Raw genomic sequence first — 21,072 nt, 5'->3', positions numbered from 1 at the left:
TTATAAAAAATTTCTTTTTCATCTTATTTCTTTATACTTTTCTCTGTTCTCCTCATTGCTGTTACTGTATCTTGAACTTGGGGGTATACACATGTACTCATTGCATCATCATATAGAGTGATGGTGGGGAATGGATCAAAGGGAACACATACCACAATCAGTAAACATTGTGATTTGCAAGTAGTTTCTGAATCCTAGCTCCCCATCCTCCACCTTATTCAACTCTCAAAACTACAAGAAACAGTGAAGCTTCCCACTCACAGCCCTGTTTCAAAATAGAACAAATTCAGAGCCATGATCAGGGAAGAATAGGGACTGAGCAAACATCAGAAGTGTTAGCCTTTCCCACTGCCACTGAATAAAGGAACTAAAGAGAAAAAAAAGAGATCTGTCACAAATGAGGAAAAAAATCAACAGAAGAACACAGGTGATTCCCAGTGTAACAAAGAGAAAATGCCTGAAAAAAATCAGACCTCAGAGCCCAAACAATGGAAGTCACCAATGACTGGCCCCAGAATACAACAGGGATTAGGGAATGGTTAGGAAGTGTGACTAAGACTCAAGAAAGACAAGATGCAACACTGAAAGAATTTGTAACACAGATTTTGGCCATAAAAAATTTCATCCTGGAAATAAATAACAAGATGACAAGCATGGAAAGTAAAATTAATCAAGCAGAAGAAAGAATCTCAGAACTTGAAGACCAAAATATGAAATTAACCCGATCTGTAAAAAAACATGGATAGAAAACTTAGAAAAAAGGAACAAAGCCTCCAAGAGATGTGTGATTATATCAAGAGGCCAAACCTTTGCCTGATTGGTATCCCAAAAGAAAGGAAAAGGGAGAACACCTTGGAGCAAGTATTCCAGAGGATTATCCAAGAAAACTTTCCTCATCTCATAAGAGATACAGAGAACCCCTGCAAGACATCAAACGAGAAGATCAACCACTAGACACATATTAATTCATCTACACAAAGTAGGTACAAGAGAAAAAATCCTAAAGGCAGCAAGAGAGAAAAGTCAGACTACTTACTGGAGAAAACCAATCAGAATAGCAGCAAACCTATTGGCAGAAACACTACAAGCTAGAAGGGACTGGAGTACAATATTCAAAGTCCTCAAAGATAAACAATTTAAACCAAGAATTTTCTACCCAGTCAAACTCAGCTTCATTAGCAATGGAGAATTAAAATCCTTCCCAGACTTCCAGTCCCTAAGAGATTTGCAGCTTCTAGACCAGCTTTACAGCAGATGCTTAAAAACGTATTAAGCATAGAAGGAAGAGAAAAAAGAATGGTCATGCACTTCCCAAGAGAACAGGAGAATGCAGAATCAACAGAATCAACATCATAACTGCAAACTTGAAAACACACACATACATCAACCCAAAAGTTAAAAGAAAACAAAATGAAAAAACTTCATAAGAACCTCATCACGGGGATAAGCAATCACAATTCAATAATCAGCCTGAATGTGAATGAACTAAATGTACCACAGAAAAGACACAGAGTGGCAAACTGTATAAAAAACCATGACCCAATGATTTGCTGCATCCAGAAACTCATCTCACCACAAGGAATGGACACAGACTCAAAGTTAGAGAATGGAAAATGCATTTCCAGGTGAATGGATCACAGAAGAAGGGAGGAGTTGCGATTTTAATATCAGACAAAACAGCCTTTAAGCTATCAAAAATTTAAAAAGATACAAAAGGACACTTCATAGTGATAAAAGGTTCAATCCATCAACAATAAATATCCATCCTAAATGTACCTCCATGCATCCAACACAGAAGTACCAGCATTTATAAAGCAACTACTAAGTAAACTAAAAAAAGATATTGATTCTAACACTATTATAGCTGGGGACTTAAATACCCCACTAACAACCCTAGATAGATCATTGAGGCAAAAAATCAGCAAAGAGATCTGGAACCTCAACTTGATGCTCAACCAAATGGACTTAATAGATACCTACAAAACATTTTGCCTAACAACCACAGAATATTCATTCTACTCAACACCATATGGAACTTACTCCAAGCTCAATTTTATCCTTGGCCATAAATCAAGCATAAGCAAATTTCATAAGATTGAAATACTGCCATGCAACTTCTCAGATCACAGTGAAATAAAAATAAATATCAACACCAACAAAATTCCCCCCAAACCCACACAGACATGGACACTAGACAGCATGATGCTGAATGATTATTGGGTCAACAGAGAAACCAAAACAGAAATTAAAAGATTCCTGGAAATAAAATGAAGAAACATCTTACCAAAATATCTGGGATACCATGAATACAGTTCTATGAAGGCAATTTATATCTCTATGAATACACATTAAGACAACGGAAAGATCTTAAATTAACAGCCTAACAAATCATTTAAGGGAGCTGCAAAGACAAGATCACCAAAACCCTAACTTTAGCAGAAGAATCCAGATCACCTAAAAGCCCAAATATGGGACATAGAAGACACAAATGCATAGAAAAAAATCAACAAAACAAAAAGCTGGTTCTTTGAAAGAATAAACAAGATTGATGGACCCCCTAGCCAGACTGACCAAGAAAAAGAGAAAAAAAGCCCAAATAAACACAATCAGAAATGCAAAAGATCAAAGCACAACTAACCCCAAAGAAATAAAGATTATCAGAAAACACTATATATACCTGTCTGGAAACAAACTTGATAACCTAAATGAAATGGAGGACTTTCTGATATCACATAACCTTCCAAGATTGAAACAAGAAGACATTGAGACATTAAATAGACCAATAACAACCCAGGAAATTGACTCTGTCATAAGAAAATTATCTGCAAAAAAAAAAAAAAAAAAGCCTGAGACCAGATGGCTTTCCAGTAGAATTCTACAAAACATACAAGGAGGAGCTGATACCAATCCTACTGAAAGTATTTCAGGCAATTTAGAAAGATGGAATTCTCCCCAAGTCATTTTACGAAGCTAATATCACACTGATACCCAAACCGGATAAAGATTCTACAAAAAAAACAGAACTGCAGGCCAATATCCCTAATGATATTGCTTTTGCATAGATGCAAAAGTTCTCAACAAGGTTCTAGCAAATTGGATCCAACAACTCATCTCAAAAATTATTCAGGGCTTACTCAACATCCACAAGACCATAAATGTAATTTAATACATCACAGATGTAAAAACAAGAACCACATGATTATATCATTAGATGCAGAAAAAGCTTTTGATGAAATCCAGCTTCCCTTCTTGATAAAAATCCTTGAACACCTAGGCATAGAAGGAACATACCTCAAAACAGTAATTAAGCATCATCTATGGTAAACCCACAGCCAACATCTTGGTAAATGGACAGAAACTGGAAGCATTTCCTCTGAAAACTGAAACAAGATAAGGCTGCCCACTCTCACCCCTTCTGTTCAACATCGTATTGGACGTTCTAGCTGGAGCAATTAGACAAGAGAAGGAACTCAGGGGTATCCAAATAGGAGAAGAAGAAGTTAAGTTATCCCGCTTTGCTGACAATATGATCTTATACCTTGAAAATCAAGAGAAACAGGTAAAAACCTCCTTGCACTGATAAAGGACTTTGACAAAGTCTTGGGGGTACAAAATAAATGTGCAAAAGACAGTTGCATTCTTATATCCCAACAACAAACAGGCAGAGAACCAAATAAAAAGCACAATCTCATTCACAATAGCCACCAAAAAAAAAAAAAAAAAGAAAGAAAGAAAGAAAAGAAATACCTTGGCATCTTCCTAACCAGAGAAGTGAAAGACCTTTATAATGAAAACTACAATACACTATTCAAAGAAATCCAAGAAGACACAAACAAATGGAAAAATATTCCATGCTCATGGATAGAAAGAATCAAAATTGTTAAGATGTCTTTCCTCCCAAAGGCTATCTACAGATTCAACACAATACCCATTGAATCACCAACATCATTCTTCTCAGACCTGGAAATGACAATGCAAAACCTCAATTTTTCAACCAATTCATCTTTGACAAAGCTTCCAACAACAACCACTGGGGAGAAGAGAACATTTTCAGTAAATGGTTCTGGGAAAACTAGCTCACCACATGGAGAAGATTGAAACAGAACCCCTGCCTATCACCATACACAAAAATCAAGTCTAAATGGAGCAAAGAACTAAATATAAAACCTCAAACTCTAAGAATCTTAGAAAATGCAGGAGACACCCTTTAGAAATTGGAATAGGCAACCAATTCCTGTTCAAAACCCCAGATATCTGTGCCATAAGAGATAAGATAGACAAGTGGGACCTCATTAAACTGAAAACCTTCTGCAAAGCAAAATAAACCATCAAGAGAGTGGGGAGACAGCCCACAAAATGGGAAAAATATTTGCCAACTATATATCTGAGAAAAGTCTGACATCCAGGATCTATAAGGACCTCAAACAAGCTGAATGGAAACAAAAACAAAAAAACAACGAAACAGACAACCCCATTAAAAAGTGGGCAAAAGACATGGAAAAGTGCTTAGCCTCACTAATCATCAGGGAAATGTAAATCAAAACCACACTGAGATACCACCTAACCCCACAATGACCATAATTAATAAGACAAACACCAACAGATTTTGGTGAGGATGTGGAGAAAATGGAACACTTCTACACTGTTGGTGGGAATGCAAAGTAGTTCAACTTCTTTGGAAAATAGTGTAGCCATTTTTAAAACTAGAGACTGACCTTCCATATGACCCAGCAATCCTCTTACTGGGAATAAACCTGGAGGAACTCAAATCATTCCACAAAAAAGATACACATGCATGTTTATTGAAGCACTATTCACAATAGCAAAAACATGGAACCAACTGTGTTGCTCATTGAAGCTGGCTTGGATAAAAAAAATGTGGTACATACGCACGATGGAATATCACAGAGCCATAAAGAAGGACAAACATATGATGAACTTTGCAGCAACTTGGATGGATTTAGAGTCTATAATACTCAATGATCTATCACAGAAACAAAGAACTGAGCACCACAGGTTCTCACAGATAAACAGACCTGAACATTTACCTTAATACTATAAGAAAGGGATTGGCAGTAGCAGGGTGGAGGGGGCATATAACATCAATTATGGGTGACTAATCTCAAACCAGGCAAAATGGGGACCAAGGGGAGGCCCAAACTTTACCTGTATGATGTCCACTTGTGTACCTAATCCTGAATTGTATCCCTCATCTTTAAAATGAAATATGTATAATAAAATATTGATCTGTTACAGTTTATTACATACATTTATTGCTGCTCCGTATTTAGAATAGTTAATTTGAAGAAAATCTTTTATTTTTATATAAAAGATAAAGCTGTATTTTAGGACTGCAAAAGTTTTGTTTATTTATTAAATTATTTATGTCAGTGTTCTTGTATATAGCAAAGTCTCATAGCATTTTATATATTTTAAAGAAATTGTTCTTCAGACAACTTTCATCTTCAGGTATGTGATAAATTATATTATTTAGGAATCACCCTTATTGAACAACCTCTTCAATTATTCATAAGCTTCTCTTCTAGAATGTAAGTCAACATAGATTAAAAATGATGTACAGCTGGGCTCGGTGGCTCAGCCTGTAATCCCGCGCTTCGGGAGGCTGAGGTGAGTGGATTACCTGAACCTGCAGGTTCGAGACCCGCCTGGGCAACTTGGCAAGACTTCATCTCTACAATAAAACAAAAAATTAGCTGGGCGTGGTAGCGTGGAAGGATCACCAGAGCCCAGCAGGTCGAGGCTGCGGTGGCTGGGAGCGACCACTGCACTCCAGTCTGGGCGACAAAGTGAGACTCCAACTCAAAAACAAAAAACAAAAAACGCCCAAAAATAAAAATGATGTGTAGTTTTCACATTAGAAAGAATTCTTATTCCAAATATGATATTCTCTAACCATTACCTGACAATCTAGCTATGCAATAGCTCATCTGCTATTAAGGATATAAAAACAATATTTAGAAGTACTTTTCAAAAAGAAGCCATTTTCTTTTGCCCTGTTTCTATGTACTTATAGAATATGCTGTATTGAAAAAGCACTCTCTTGAATTGTACCTCACATCTTTAGAATTTTAAAAATAACAATAATAAAAAAGAAATAGAATGCTAATAAAAATGATTTTTTTGTGATAAACATTATTTAAAATAGCATTGTGAATAAGTCATTAAAGATTTTAGACCCAGTGAATAATGATAGCTATTTGATCAAAATCTGATGTAATGGAAACCATTAAATTGAAAAAGATCTTGTTTCTTTAGACTCCGTTGATAATAAGATTGCTAGATCAAATAAAATAATATGTGAACATTAATGTAGACAATAAATAACAATACAAATGCCTACTATTTCCATTTCTGTTAACGAGAATCCCTTTCTTATATCCATTGGATTTTTTTAAAACCATGGAAAGTCCTTCTCTTTCTGTGGCTGGAATCTATCCCATGAGACTATCAGCTCCATCACAGCAGGGAGGTGTGTGCAGTCTTCAGCTGGTGTTGCGCATGGCACATATGAGAAGTGCCTAGTAAGTAACTGGATGAATGAAATCATGCTTCCATGCCTTTATGCTGTGTGTTCTGGGGTGATAAGAACCTGTTGCCAAATTGCTCTCAGAAGCACTGAAAGCAATGCTATCAGCAGTGATCATTCTTCAAATACTTGAATATTTAGAAATTATGCCCTAACCCCTTTAGTCAAATCTTAGGAACTTAGTCATCAGTCCACCATGGTATATGTTAGGATTGCCAATATTTTGACTGTTTTTGACCCATAGAAGTGACTGTTTTGTATGATTCAGCCTCATATTTCAACATGAGGTCCTTTTAAAACAGCTGAGAATATGCCAAAATAGAGAGAGTCACAGGTGGGTTGTGACAGGGCAGTTGAGAAGATAGACGTTTTTGTGATTTATATGAGCTGTAAGTTGATCAGTTGATTACAGTCATGATTTTTCCAAGCACACTCCTCTTGTTTCATCACATGTTTGTGCTGGACTATTATCTGTCTCTACAGTTGTCTTTCTTCCTTGACTGCCCAGCATGTAAACTCTCCTATACCATCTCCTATGTCAGATGCTGCTAGGGCAGGGAGATATGATCTTGGTCTGATGTAGACTTTGAATCAGAAGCTAGCATCTTAAGGAAAAAAGGATCATGCAGAATCCATCCCGGGGAAAAGGTTGTGTCATCAACAGTAGCTACCATCAGTCCAAGGCTGGGGCAGCATTTTAAGCCCTTGGTGTGCTATCCATGGTTTTAGCTGTGCTGGCTGTGGTACCCAGTGTTTAGTGGAAAATGTTGTGTTGACACCAGACCTGTGCTCTGCTGGAACTTTGACATCTCCTTGACTTATGGCCTCCCAGCTTCATCCTCTGGTGTACCCAATGTTTATATATGAATACCTTTCCTACTCAGCTCAGCCAGAGTTGCCATCTGCAGCTAAGAACCAGTGTTTCTTGAAATTCAAATAGTCTGTTGCTTAACTTACTTTGTTATCATAGAAGAGAGAAGAGAAACCACTTGGGAGCAGTGACTACCAGCAAAGCATTTATAGGACATGCCCCAAATTTAGAAAGAGGGACCCCCAAAAACTCAAAACCATCTCTTGGGGGGTGGGCCCCTTATAGGATATGCTTTTCCTGGTGGCTAAGTGTTCTAGGAACCCATTAGCATCAGTGTTGCTCCTGCTGCTGCGAGTACTCTCCCCCCAGATACACTCGTGGTCCTCTTCTCCACTTCAGGTGTCTGCTCAAATGTCATCTCTTCAGAGTGGAATTCTCAGGCCACTTTAATCTAAAATAGCAACCCTGTTTCTTCTACCTCACTTTATATACTCTTAACTGCATTATTTTTCTTCATTTCACTTACCAAAACCTGACCTTATGTGACATATTTTTTTGTCTGTGGCACCCAGGAAATATGGAAGCTCCACAAGGACAGGGAATATGTTCATTGCTGTATCTTCAGCACCTAGAACGGTACCGGGCATATGCTACTAGGCTTTCAGTAAATATTTGCTGAATGAATGAATGATCAAACCTGAGTTTGTTGACTGGAATTAATATCTTTTGAACAGTTCTTGGTTTTTTTTGGTTGTTTTTTTTTGAGTTGGAGTCTCACTCTGTCACCCAGACGGGGGTTCAGTGGCCGCTCCCGGCCACCGCAGCCTCGATCTGCTGGGCTCCCGCAATCCTTCTGCCTCAGCCTTCCAAGTAGCCGCAACTACAGGCATGCGCTACCATGCCCGGCTGAGTTTTTGATTTATTTTAGAGATGAGGTCTCGCCAAGTTGCCCAGGCGGGTCTCGAACCTGCGGGTTCAGGCAATCCACTTACCTCAGCTTCCCAAAGGCGTGGGATTGTAGGCTGAGCCACCGAGCCCTGCTTTTTTGAACAGTTCTTAAAGTAACCCAACCGCCTTTTGCTCTTGTTTGAAAACTCTTCTTAGAAGGGAGAAAGAAGATTTTTGAACTTTGTAGTTAGTTAGATTTGGGTTCAAATTATATCCTCACCACTACATAGCCGAGGATCTTTGAGTAAGCTACTTACATTTCAGAGTCTCAGTTCCTTGATTTTTTTCAAGGTGGAAATAATCACAGTTAGTAAATATTTAATATTGCCTCTTAGGGTTCTTTTAAGGAGATGACAGAACATGCATAAAACACCTAGTAAATGGGTGATGCTCAGTTCAAATTCAGCAAGTCCTGTTGAATACTCGGTGCATGCCAGGCATGTGCTCCAGGCTTGCTGCGTGCTGAGGTGACGACAAAGGGCTCTGCTCTTGGGGGTCCTCCTGAGTAGATGCACGTTTTCTTCCCTCCTCTTTGTCCTCCAGGCAAGTCCAGCACAGTGGCCACCCCTAGCAGATACCACCGACAACACTTAGAATGATCTCATTAATAAATAAAATGCATCCATGCTCTGCTGTTCTCTGTGAATTGTATTTACTTTATTTATTTATTTATTTTGAGATGAAGTCTCACTCTGCTGCCCAGGCTGGAATGCAGTGGTACACGGATGGCCACTACAGCCTTGACCTGCTGAACTCAAGCAGTCCTTCTGCTTCAACCTTCCAAGTAGCTAGAACCGCAGGCACGTGCCACCATGCTGGGTTAAAGTTTTGATTTTTTTGTAGAGAGGAGGTCTTGCCAAGTTGCCCAAATTGATCTCAAACCCTTGAGCTTAGGCAGTCCTCTCGCCTCTGTTTCCCAGTGTTCTGGGATTATAGGCGTGAGCCACTGTACCTGGCTATTCATGTCATTTTATTATTTTCATATGAACCAAGCATTACAGCAAAACCCTCATTTTCTTAGGATAATTTGGACTCTTTGTTTTGTTCACTTACAACATCTGTTTCATTTTAATTTCCCATGCAGAAAAACAGAAATCTTACACTATGTAAGAGATTCTTAGGCAGGATAGAGATATGCTGGGCTTTGTTTCATCCAAGAATCCTGGTTATAATTATGTACATCATTTGTAATCTCCAGACTCTAACAGAATTAGTTGTTAAGAAAGACTAAATCATACTACGATTCCAGTATTGCATCAAAAAATTTTTTCATTTTTAAGAGTTTTAGCTCCAGGATTGTAGAGCGAAACATGGCCAGAGTTAGGCCTTCTTAGTTCCAGGTCCTTCTCTAACATAAGGAGTAGGATCTTGAACCTTGACTTCCTGTGTTCCAGTTTTCTTATTTTTAAGATTGACTTAATAGTATTAACTCCACCTGTTTTTGTATAAAAAGACCAAATGAAAAGTTGTTTGCCAGTGGTCTTTGAAAAGTATGAATTTTTCACATATGTGGCAAATAATTCTATCCTATTTGTGCATTCTCGTATGATGCTTTTGCAATCCTAGTAACATTATATTGTTAATGTCTAGTGCATTTATTATTGTGCTTATATTATTAAAAAAATTTTTAATTCAAAAGTAATACATGGTTGTAACAACTCAGACAACATACGGATAGATAAATAAAGCATTACTGATCTCCCCTTCTCTATTCAGTTTCAACCCACATCCAAAGTCTGAAGGGGAACCCCAAAAACCCTGGAATTTATTTATTAAAAGTTGGTGTCTTCTGACATGCTTAACCTTTAGTCACCTTCAAAGTACTCTCCATTTGATGCAATGCACCTCTTGAGATGCTTTGTTCACTGCTCAGAACAGTTTTTGAACTCTCCAATTGTGATGCCTTTCAGTGCTTCAGCTGTTTTTTTGTTTCACTTCTACATCAGCAAAACGTTTCCCTTTGAGGACTTTTTTCACCCAGGGGAACAGAAAAAAATTGCTTGGGGCAAGATCAGGCAAATGGGGAGGATGGGGCACGGGGGTCATACTGTTTTTGATCAGAAACTGCTGAACACTCAGTGCTCTTAAATCACCCCTCATGAATACAGCAAAAGCATTAAAGAATCTCCAAAAAATTTACCGAAACTGAACACAGCCTTTCATAACAACGCTGGCATGAACACTGATGCTGGTGACCATTTACCTAGTGGGGGAAGACTGTTCTACAAGGGGCCTGCCCTCCAAGAGATAAATTGTGCTTTTTGGGGGGGGGGTGCGTTCTTTCGTTTTTTTTTTTTGAGTTGGCGTCTCACTCTGTCGCCCAGACTGGAGAGCAGTGGCCGCTCCCGGCCACCGCAGCCTCAATCTGCTGGGCTCCGGCGATCCTTTCGCCTCAACCTTCCAAGGAGCCGGAACTACAGGAGCACGCTACCACGCCTGGCTAATTTTTTTATTTATTGTAGAGACGAGGTCTCGCCAAGTTGCCTGAGCGGGTCTCGAACCCTCGGGCTCAGGCAATCCACTCACTTCGACCTCCCAATGCGCGGGATTATAGGCTGAACCACCGAGCCCGGCCTACGTTCCTTCTTTTTATACTATTTTTCCATGTTAGTAAAAACATACAGAGAAGTTATTTTCTTTCTCTCTCTCTCTTTTAAAATATTCCATGCAATCATGTTTTAGATATAGTAGTCAACTTGCCTTTCTTTTGCTTAATAGATGATGGACATCTTCTCAGGTGTATATGTGTAGCTCCAGTTAATTATTTTATTAGCTGCATGATAGTCATTAATATGGCCATATGGAAATTTTTTTTTTTTTTGAGTTGGAGTCTCACTCTGTCGCCCAGACTGGAGTGCAGTGGCCACTCCCGGCCACTGCAGCCTCGCCTGCTGGGCTCCGGCGATCCTTCCACCTCAGCCTTCCGAGTAGCCGGAATTACAGGCATGCGCTACCACACCCGGCTGATTTTTTTTGATTTATTGTAGAGATGAAGTCTCGCTGCCCAGGCGGGTCTCGAACCCGCGGGCTCAGGCAATCCACTCACCTCAGCCTCCCAAAGGCACAGGATTACAGGCTGAGCCACCAAGCCTGGTTGGCCATATGGAATTTTATCAACCATTTCTTTATTGATGAAGGTTATTTCCATTTTTCACTAATTCAAAAACTGCTTTAAAGTCTTTTCATATAATTTTATATACAGTACTTTTATTTCTTTGTATTTTCCTAGAATTAGAATTACTGGTTCAAAAATGCTTGTGTTAATTATTTTTTTCTTTTTGAGTTGGAGTCTCACTCTGTTGCCCAGGCTGGAGCACAGTGGCACGCTCACAGCCACCCCAGCGTCGACCTGCTGGGCTCCGGTGATCCTTCCACTTCATCCTTCCAAGTAGCCAGAACTGCAGGTGTACGCTACCATGCCCAGCTCATTTTTTAATTTATTGTAGAGACGCGGTCTCGCCAAGTTGCCCTGGCTGGTCTCTACCTGCAGGCTCAGGCAATCCACTTGCCTCAGCCTCCCAAAGTGCTGGGATTACAGGCTGAGCCACTGAACCTGGCCGTTAAATTTTAATGGTTACTGCCCAGATTACTTTCCGTTGTGATTATGGTAAGTCTCATTCCCAACAGCCATTATTTCTTCAAGTATTTTCTCTAATTCCTCCTTGCTTACCTATTTTTCAGAGACTCTATTTATACATGTATCAAGCAACTTAAAGTTGCCCAACAGCTCACTGATGTTCTGTTCTTTTTTTGTTATTCATATTTCTTTTTTTCTGTCTTTTACTTTGGGTGGTTTCTGTTCTGAGGTCTTCAAATTTACTAATTTTTTGTTGTGCAACGTCTAAAATCTTTCATTATTTCCTTCTAATTTATCTTTTTCATACATAGCAATTTTCATCTCTGTAAGTTTGGTTTGACTCTTTTTTTATAGCTTGCATGTCTCTACTTGACTTTTTGAACATAGGAAATACAGTTACAGTAAATATTTTGATGCCCTGTCTGCTAATTCTAATATGTGTATCAGCTGTGGGTCACTTTTGATTAATTGATTTATCTCTTCATTATGGGTCATATTGTCCAGTTTGTTTGCATGCCAGGTAATTTTTTATTAGATGCCAGCCATTGTGATATTCACTTTGTTAGATGCTGGATAGCTTGCATTCCTAGAAATGTCCTTGGACTTTGCTCTGGGACACAACTAAGTTACTTGGAAATAACCTTTTGGGTCTTGCTTCCAAGATTTGTTAGGTGATATTAAAACAGTACCAGTCAAGAGTTAATTACTCCCCCCTGATGAGGTAAGGCCTTTCTGTTTATCCCGTGTCTTGATGCTTTACTGTCTGGCTAATGGAACAGACAGTATTTATGACACTGTGAGTACTGCACACTGTTCCCTCTAATCCTTCTGAATGTGTTTTTCCCCAGCCTTGGATAGTTTCTTTGCATACATGCACTGATCAGTACTCAGCTGAATCTTCAAGAGGGGCCCTTTGCAGATCTCTGGAGTTTTTTCTCCAGAGGTCTCACTTCTCAAGTACTCTGCCCTACAAGCTGTAGCTGTCTGAGTCTCTCTTCTCAGCTTTTTCCTCAACTGAGCAAGATGGCTGGGTTCCATCTGGATTTCTCCTCCTTGCACGGGGACCAGGACACTCAAGGATGTAAGCTGGGGGCAATTACAAGCTTACCTTTTTTGCTTCTCATTTCTCAGGGAGGAATCTTGTTCCTTCATCTTAATAGCAGAGGTTTTAGATATGAAGTGTTGCAGATAAGCTAGTTCTTTTTTACACATACAGAAACCACTGGGATGTTCAGTGAAAATCAGCATTCTGTCAGCCAAACAGCTATTTTATTTGTTAGTTATTCTCTTTTCTTTTTTTTTCTTTTGAGTTGGAGTCTCACTCTGTCACCCAGACTGGAGTGCAGTGGCCGCTCCCGGCCACCACAGCCTTGACCTGCTGGGCTCCGGCGATCCTTCTGCCTCAGCCTTCTGAGTAGCCGAAACTACAGGCAGGCGCTACCATGCCCAGCTAATTTTTAATTTATTGTAGAGATGATATCTCACCAAGTTGCCTGGGCGGGTCTCGAACCCTTGGGCTCAGGCCATCCACTCACCTCGGCCTCCCAAAGCACTGGGATTACAGGCTGAGCCAACAAGCCCAGCAGATATTCTCTTTTCAAATTATTGCTTTTGTGTGCTTTACTCCCAAGTTTGAAGTCACTGAAGATTTAACTGTCATATAGAAGGTGTATAAAGTGACCTGACATGGTGGCTCAAGCCTGTAATCCCAGTACTTTGGGAGACTGAGGCGAGAGGACTGGTTGAGCCCAGCAGTTTGAGACCAGCTTGGGCAACTTGGTGAGACCTGGTCTCTACAATAAATCAACAAATTAGCTGGGCGTGGTAGCCCATGCCTGTAGTTCTGGCTACTTGGAAGACTGAGGTGGAAGGATCGCCTGAGCCCAGCAGGTTGACGCTAGGGTGACTGTGAGCATGCCACTGCGCTCCAGCCTGGGCAACGGAGTGAGACTTCAACTCAAAAAAAAAAAGGATATAAAGTAGTCTTCATTGTAAGATTGTTATTTTTTGAATTGGCATTTTTGCAATTAAAGACTACTGTGCCTTACATAACATTTTCATGTTTCTCTTTATTTTCTTCAGAGATTGCAAAAAGGACATTTCAAGAAAAAGGCATCCTGGCAGGAGAAAGCAGAAGTTTTAAGCCTCATTTGACCTTCATGAAATTGTCGAAAGCACCACGGCTCCGTAGGAATGTGAGTGCATGATCACTGTAAGCCAGTTGGACCACACCACGCCAGCCTTACGCATGGTTGGGGGCCTGAGTGATGTTTACAGTGGTCTCTGAAGCCCTACTGCTCTTCCTCCTGGGATTCCAAGGATGCTGAGGATGACTGTGGTCCTCCGTGGAGGCTATTACTGCTGTGCCCTCCTTTGCCACTGTGGCTATTAGTTGCATACTCGGGTCATCATTTATTGCGATACCTTCTATTGCTACATCTGCTCATTCCTTGAAGAGCTCTGAGGCAGCACCAGAGTTTGGTTTTGCTGCTTTCTTTGCTGATGGTTATTCACATCCTGTTGCTTTCAGAGCTTCCTCCGCTGGCCTGCATGCACTGATGCTCACCCTTTATATAATTCTTTCAAAATTGCCCCCAAACCCCGCCTCCCAGCTCCTTCTGCAGTAGCCTCCATCAAGGGCTTGGAGCAGGTATACCAGGAACTGGACAAGAGAGTAACTGAAGGACTTCTTCCAACCCTGGGGTGTTTCACAGTACTTCTCCCTAAGGAGTGTCCTCAACAGTGGCACAAGCCAAGGGACATGTATTCTGATGTCCTTTACTTCAGGGTGATTTACTGTCTTTCCAGGCCACCCCTTCCTCTCTTAGAGACTGGCACGACTGTCTTCTGGATTCATGGGCATTCCTCTTAAAATCCTAAGGGTACCCTTCATTGCTTTTCCCATTTCAGTCTAGGGGGTTCCTCATGCAAATTAAGACATCTGATGGCCTGCTCTGATATACCAGAGTTGTGGAGATGGGCTTGCAGGTTCATAACCGCTCTCTGCCCTCCAGGACCCTAGGCTGCAGTTGAGACTGATTTGCAACTCTGTAAATGAAAGTCACGTTTATTAGTGAGTAAGACCTTTTTCTAAATTTGGCACATTTTACATTGAATGTCTCTGTCCTCAGAGAGTCCTTCTGGTCCTTTAAAACATGGGTTTGGGTGATTCACTGTCCTGTGGTTATGGGCTTTCTACAAATTATTGTTAAAAAGCTCCTCAAAAAGATATCTTGCATGCTTTTGAAATCTGAAATGATAGCAACTTTTAAAACTTGCAGACTGACAGTTTACTTCTTTACTGGTTATCTTTCTTGTTCTGCTTTCAAATGGATTGTCCTCTTCCAAGTGGTTTCAGACTTAATCACAGAATGACAAATCAGTGGTGAAGGTAATATCCCCATTTCAAAATGTTTTTGTTTTCACTTGAACTTTGAAAGAGAGCACCCAAGGACATTTATCACAGGAATGTTTGAACTACTCTAGAATCAATATTTCAACATTTCAAACTGCATTTAAATCATTTCCTGGCAGTTAATTTCACAGAATCAATTCACTTACTCTATAGAAAAGGGATATAAGACTTGGAAAGGTGAAGTGATGCAAATGAGATCACAGCCTGGTGAGTTCCAGAGCCTAGTCTCTGTACCTGAGAACACATCTCAGCAGCTTCTCAGTTTCATCTTCTTCCCTCCCACTGCCAGTGCTAGTTTACTCGGTCGTCTCTGTGTGTGAGGAGTTCCCTGGTCCAAATCATGGTAATTTAGTAAATGTGTACTGAGTGGCTACTATGTGCCAGACACAGGGTGCTGGGCACGGAGTGGTCACCAAACAGTCACTGCTTGAATGGTGTATAAAATCTAAATCCGATTGCATTTTGTTTGGATTGGAATGCTTAATCTTTAGAAAATAAATTATGATCTTATCGTCTTTTGGAAAGCCAAAGAAGACTTTTTAAATTCTTTTAATTTATGGAACGAGTCTATTTCAATCATAACTATGATGATCGGTGTTCCTAAAAGCTTAAAGAAGTAGATGGTAAATTTGGGGATTCATGAGTCAGGTGGAGTGCTTGTTCAAGCTGCAGATTTCCACCCTTTACCCTTAGATTTGGAGGTGGGCTTAGGACCTAGACTTCAGATGTTCAGTAAATACCATGTATGGTTCTGGTGCAGGTGGTCTGCAGAGTAGTATACTTTGAGACCTGCAGACTTAAATAAATATCTAGCAGTTTTTTTATACAGCAAATCTACTGCCAAAGGTGACATACATCCAAGACAAAGTGGATTTCATTTATTTGTTTTATTGTAATTTGTGATTTTAAATGTAGATTGTTTGTAAATATATGGCTCCCTGGTCTCATTCTTCTTAACTTTTTTATATTTCCAACTATCTGTTTTCCTCCCTCAGCACTAATTCTTTTTTAGGCTTTTATTGTTTGTCTACTCATTTACAAATGAGGGGCTATTGATTAAAATAGTGATGGAATGCATTGCTACCTTTCCATATTATTTAGATTGTTAATGAAATAAAAAGGGGGAGAGAGAGAAAGGTGAAATATTAGTTTTTCCCTCCACTCCTACATTAGGAGATTTGACTCATTTCAAGTACTTTATTTTTTATTTTAAAAGCAAATTATAAGACGGGCTCGGTGGCTCAGCCTGTAATCCCGCGCCTTTGGGAGCCTGAGGTGAGTGAATTGCCTGAGCCTGTGGGTTTGAGACCCACCTGGGCAACTTGGCGAGACCTCATCTCTACAATAATCCAAAAATTAGCCGGGCGTGGTAGTGCGCGCCTGTAGTTCCAGCTACTTGGAAAGCTGAGGCGGAAGGATCGCCGGAGCCCAGCAGGTCGAGGCTGCGGTGGCCGGGAGTGGCCACTACACTCCAGTCTGGGTGACAGAGTGAGACTCCAACTCAAAAAAAAAAAAAAGTAAATTATAAAAGTACTATCAGGATATATACTCACTGCAATAGTTCAAATACATACAAACCCAGAGAGTGAAAGATACAATTTTTCCCTTCCCATTACCCTACCATCCCTTTCCTTTCAATGTATTTTCTCTCTCTCTCTGGGCAACCACTACGAGTTTATCTTTTCAAACCTTTTCCTATGCAAATATATATAGGCACATACATACACATGTAGTTATTTAAAACAGAAATAAAACTTGATATTATTATTTTAAACATTCTTCCCGTGGTAAACAGTTAGATTTATTTCTATTTCTTTGCTACTACACACAGTGCTACAGTGAACATCTTTGTTCACTTTTCTTTGGGTAGATATGCCAGTATTTCAAGGAACCTGTTATTAGAAGAATTCTAAGGTCCAAGGGTATTGTACAGTATAACTTCAAAAATACCTCAGATTGCCTTTTCAAGCTACAGTGCCAATATACTCTCCCAATCACAGTGTATAAGAACATTTGTTATAATAAATTTGTGGCAAAAGGACTATCAGAGATTATGAACAGTGGCTTATAAAATTGATATGGCCCTTTGAACTGTGAATTATGCAACTGACATTGAAAAAACATTAAAAGTTGTATGTTCTTGGGCCAGGCACGGTGGCTCATGCCTGTAATCCCTGCACTTTGGGAGGCTGAGGTAAGAGGATTACCTGAGCCCTTAGGTTTAAGACCAGCTTGGGCAACTTGGCGGGACCTCATCTCCACAAATAAATAAAAAATTAGGCATGGTGACTCATGCTTGTAGTTCCAGCTACTTGGAAGACTGAGGCAGAAGGATCGCCTGAGCCCAGCAGGTTGAGGCTGTGGTGACTGGGAGCGTGCCACTGCCGTCTAGTATGTGTGACAGTGAGACTCTAACTCAAAAAAAAAAGTATATTCTTTAAGATATCCTTGCTGCTGATATTATTCTAAAGAAATAATTTAAAAAAGGAAATTATTTACATATAAAGTCGTTTACTGAAATGTTGTCAATAATAGGGAAAAATTAGAAATAACTTCCATAACAATAGGAGAATATTTAAGTCAATTACAGTAAAACTTATCAATGAAGTAGTGTTACATTTTTAAAAATATTATAAAGTTTATATTCTTTAAGATGTCTTTATGTAGCCGGACTCGGTGGCTTGGCCTGTAACCCCGTGCTTTGGGAGGCCGAGGTGAGTGAATTGCCTGAGACTGCGGGTTCGAGACCTGCCTGGGCAACTTGGCGAGACCTCATCTCTACAATAAATCAAAAATCAGCCGGGCGTGGTAACGCGCACCTGTAGTTTCAGCTACTTGGAAGGCTGAGGCGGGGATGGCCGGAGCCCAGCAGGTCGAGGCTGCGGTGGCCGGGAGCAGCCACTGCCCTCCAGTCTGGGTGACAGAGTGAGGCTCCAACTCAAAAAAAAAAAGAAAAAAGTTGTATAAAAATAATTTCTTTCAGTTTGCCTTGCACAACTCCCAGGGTGTTTTAGTGCATTTCAGAGGTAAAAAATGGGTCACAATTGCCCTTTTAGCCCGTGATTTTTCTGGCAGATGAGTGAGTAGAGCTGACCTTAATGTCACCCAGAGAATATGGTAAATCCCCTTTGACTTGCTGACATGTCCCTTTTTGGTTGGGGTTTACCGGGTTCTGAGGAAGTGTCAGGCCTTGATGAGCTGCGCATAGTATGAAGTGGTGGTGGCCACTCCATGGCCATTCAGGAGTAAGGGTAAACTACGGGGTTCAGAAGGCCTGGAGGTTTTTTGTTGTTCTGGAGAGTGTAGTTTCTGGTTGGAAAGGGTGTGTATAGTGAGAGGTTCTGGAAAAGAGTTAAATCTCCTGCCAAGATGCCCTGTCTTGAAGACTGGTGTCAGTTGGTATAGTGCTTATTTTAATGTGGTCTGCTAGCATATAGTCTAGAAATAATTTTGTGTATGATATTGGTATACTCCTAACATATTGGTAGTCCTATTGTTGGAGTAAACATGATGATTATTGGAAAAAAGAGGTGTGCTGGATTTTTGTAGGCTTATTTTGAGATAGTAAGACAGTCCATTATTATCTAAGGAGGTGTAATGAGATATTCCATGGAAGTACCTTGATTGAGATTTTTTTCCATTATCTAGTCATTGTCAGTGACCTGGAAAGCTGTTATCTATGTCAACTTAAAAAAATAGATTCAAAGTCAGAGTTATAATCAGTCTGCTTATGAAGGTAGCATCTCATTGCCATCAAAGATGTGGACAGATGACTGGTGCAGGCAATGAGTGTCCACCTCCTGGGGTGGTCATGCAGATCTGGCATGAGGATTTCCCAGTTGTGTTCGGTGTGAGATGCAGAAGTCCCTGGACTTCTGAAGTCCTTCCTCTGGGAGGCACCTGCCTATAGATAACAGCATGCAGTAGGAGGAACCCAAAGCCTAGTGGGATAAACAAAAGTTCTATATGTTGTGTTCAGAATTTTGAAAATGCAGAAACTCTACCACAGATTTCCTAATGAGGAACTTCCTCTGTCACAGCATGGTATTCCATGGTATTTTGGATCCCAAGTTAGAGAGCTGAGTTGAGGCTAAGGACAGATTCTGGGAAACCAAGACTTTTCCTGACCATTTTATTTTTCTCACACCAGAAGACATTCAGTCAATGTGTCGGTTGTGTGAGATTCTGGTGGGTATATCGCACATGAAAATATCAAAAGACATTATTGTAAATTTTAGAGCAGTTCTGATTATCATCGTGCTTTGTAATTTTTTCATCAAATGAATGAAACCTTCGAAAATCTTACTCAATTACAAAATCTCTGAAATAGTAACTAAAGTTCAAATTATTTGTTCAGTTTCCTCAGAACATAGTTGTTTGATGTGGTGAGTCTGATCTTTGTTCAGCTCCAGGCTTTGAATAGTGTACCCTTTTGGAATTATTTTTCTCACTGCATGACCTTGTGGTTCTGTGATTTAAGCATTGCAAACCCTGTTTGGTTGGATGTATGTGCTAACACTTGGTGGCAGAAGACGACCAGTTTCAAATCGAACAAGCATCTTAATGCAGATCTAGAATCCTCAAAAAATAAATGTGATCTCCTGGTGGACAGATCTGTTGTTTTTAAACATAAATTATTTTCTGGGATTCTTAGACGTCTTCCCTAACTTATGGCTCTTTCAAATTGCTACTGTAGCACTTAAGCTAACAAAGATAATGATTTATTAATTGACACTTCTTTGCAGCAGCTTTTTACAGTCAGGCAATGAGAACATTTTAGAATGAAAAAAAGATCGTTGAAAATTGTTAGCTATGGCTTTTACATAGACTGGTTTGTTCTGAGTGTAGAAGTCGATATGCACGTGGCACGGACAGAGAGGTGGTGACAGCGTGGGTGAGGGGAGTGGGGCAGGGACTATAGGGCAGTTGTCAGTAGAAGGGGAAAAGGAATGTGTTTGGATGAAGTCTGTTCTGAGGGTGCAGTTAAGGCAAAATCTCAGTTCCTGATTTGTTAGGTGATTGAATATATAGGAACAAGTTTGTTATTAAAAATCTCTGTGCTAGGTTGGCTAAATCCAGGCTTCCTGTGTACCCTTTCCCAGCCAAGACCCCAGATGGTGTCTTTTCTCATTCACTTCCATGATTTACTCCTATCCATGTGCCTACCTGTCAACCAGTCAATCAGGCAGCACATTTTTTCAGGATTTTGTTGGCTGGGCCTGCTCTAATTTGGCTGCCACTCACTTTCGTGGGTCTACGTGACAGTGCACCTTGGTAAACCATTCGTAAACTCAGGGGCACTAAGACTATTTCTTCTTAAAGAAGCCTCTGTATGTAACACATTTGAAGGAGCATGAGTTTTCTTGTTCTAGCTCTGTTATTTAGTACTGGACAAGCCATATGGTCTCTCTTGACCTCTGTTTACTCATAATGAAAGGAGGAACTTGGTCTTAATGACTCGATTCCTCTGCTGTTCTGAAGTGTCTGTGAGGTAAGCACTGTGACCAAACAGGCTAATTTGGCTTCACATAGAGATTTTTTTTTTTGTGACCTCATACTGGCTTTCTTGGCTGTGAGGAAGGAGAGTGACAGAAAAGAAAACAATCTTCAAGTACTGAAAGGAAGGCAGTGGCAATTTAGATCCGAATCATTCCACCTGTCCTCCTGAAAACCATACAGAGTAACAAGGACAGTGGGGAAAAGATCACACACTGCATCTCTTTTTTTTTTTTTGAGTTGGAGTCTCACTCTGTCACCCAGACTGGAGTGCAGTG

At 40.1% G+C, this 21,072-nt stretch overlaps 1 protein-coding gene across 1 annotated transcript in view; it reads left to right on the top strand.

Moving 5' to 3' along the window:
* The window catches only part of AKAP7 (A-kinase anchoring protein 7), a 160,145-nt gene that overhangs the window by 61,189 nt on the left and 77,884 nt on the right, over window positions 1-21,072 (top strand). The window contains exon 6 of the mRNA XM_008071890.1: window positions 13,966-14,078. Coding sequence (XP_008070081.1) covers window positions 13,966-14,078 — 113 coding nt within the window. The remainder of the gene's footprint in view (window positions 1-13,965; window positions 14,079-21,072) is intronic.

This window comes from Carlito syrichta, unplaced genomic scaffold, assembly GCF_000164805.1.
Source record: "Carlito syrichta isolate Samal-C Ts95f unplaced genomic scaffold, Tarsius_syrichta-2.0.1 Scaffold314781, whole genome shotgun sequence".
In the NCBI taxonomy this organism is placed as follows: Eukaryota; Metazoa; Chordata; class Mammalia; order Primates; family Tarsiidae; genus Carlito; species Carlito syrichta.
This window is presented reverse-complemented; position numbering and strand designations above follow the sequence as displayed.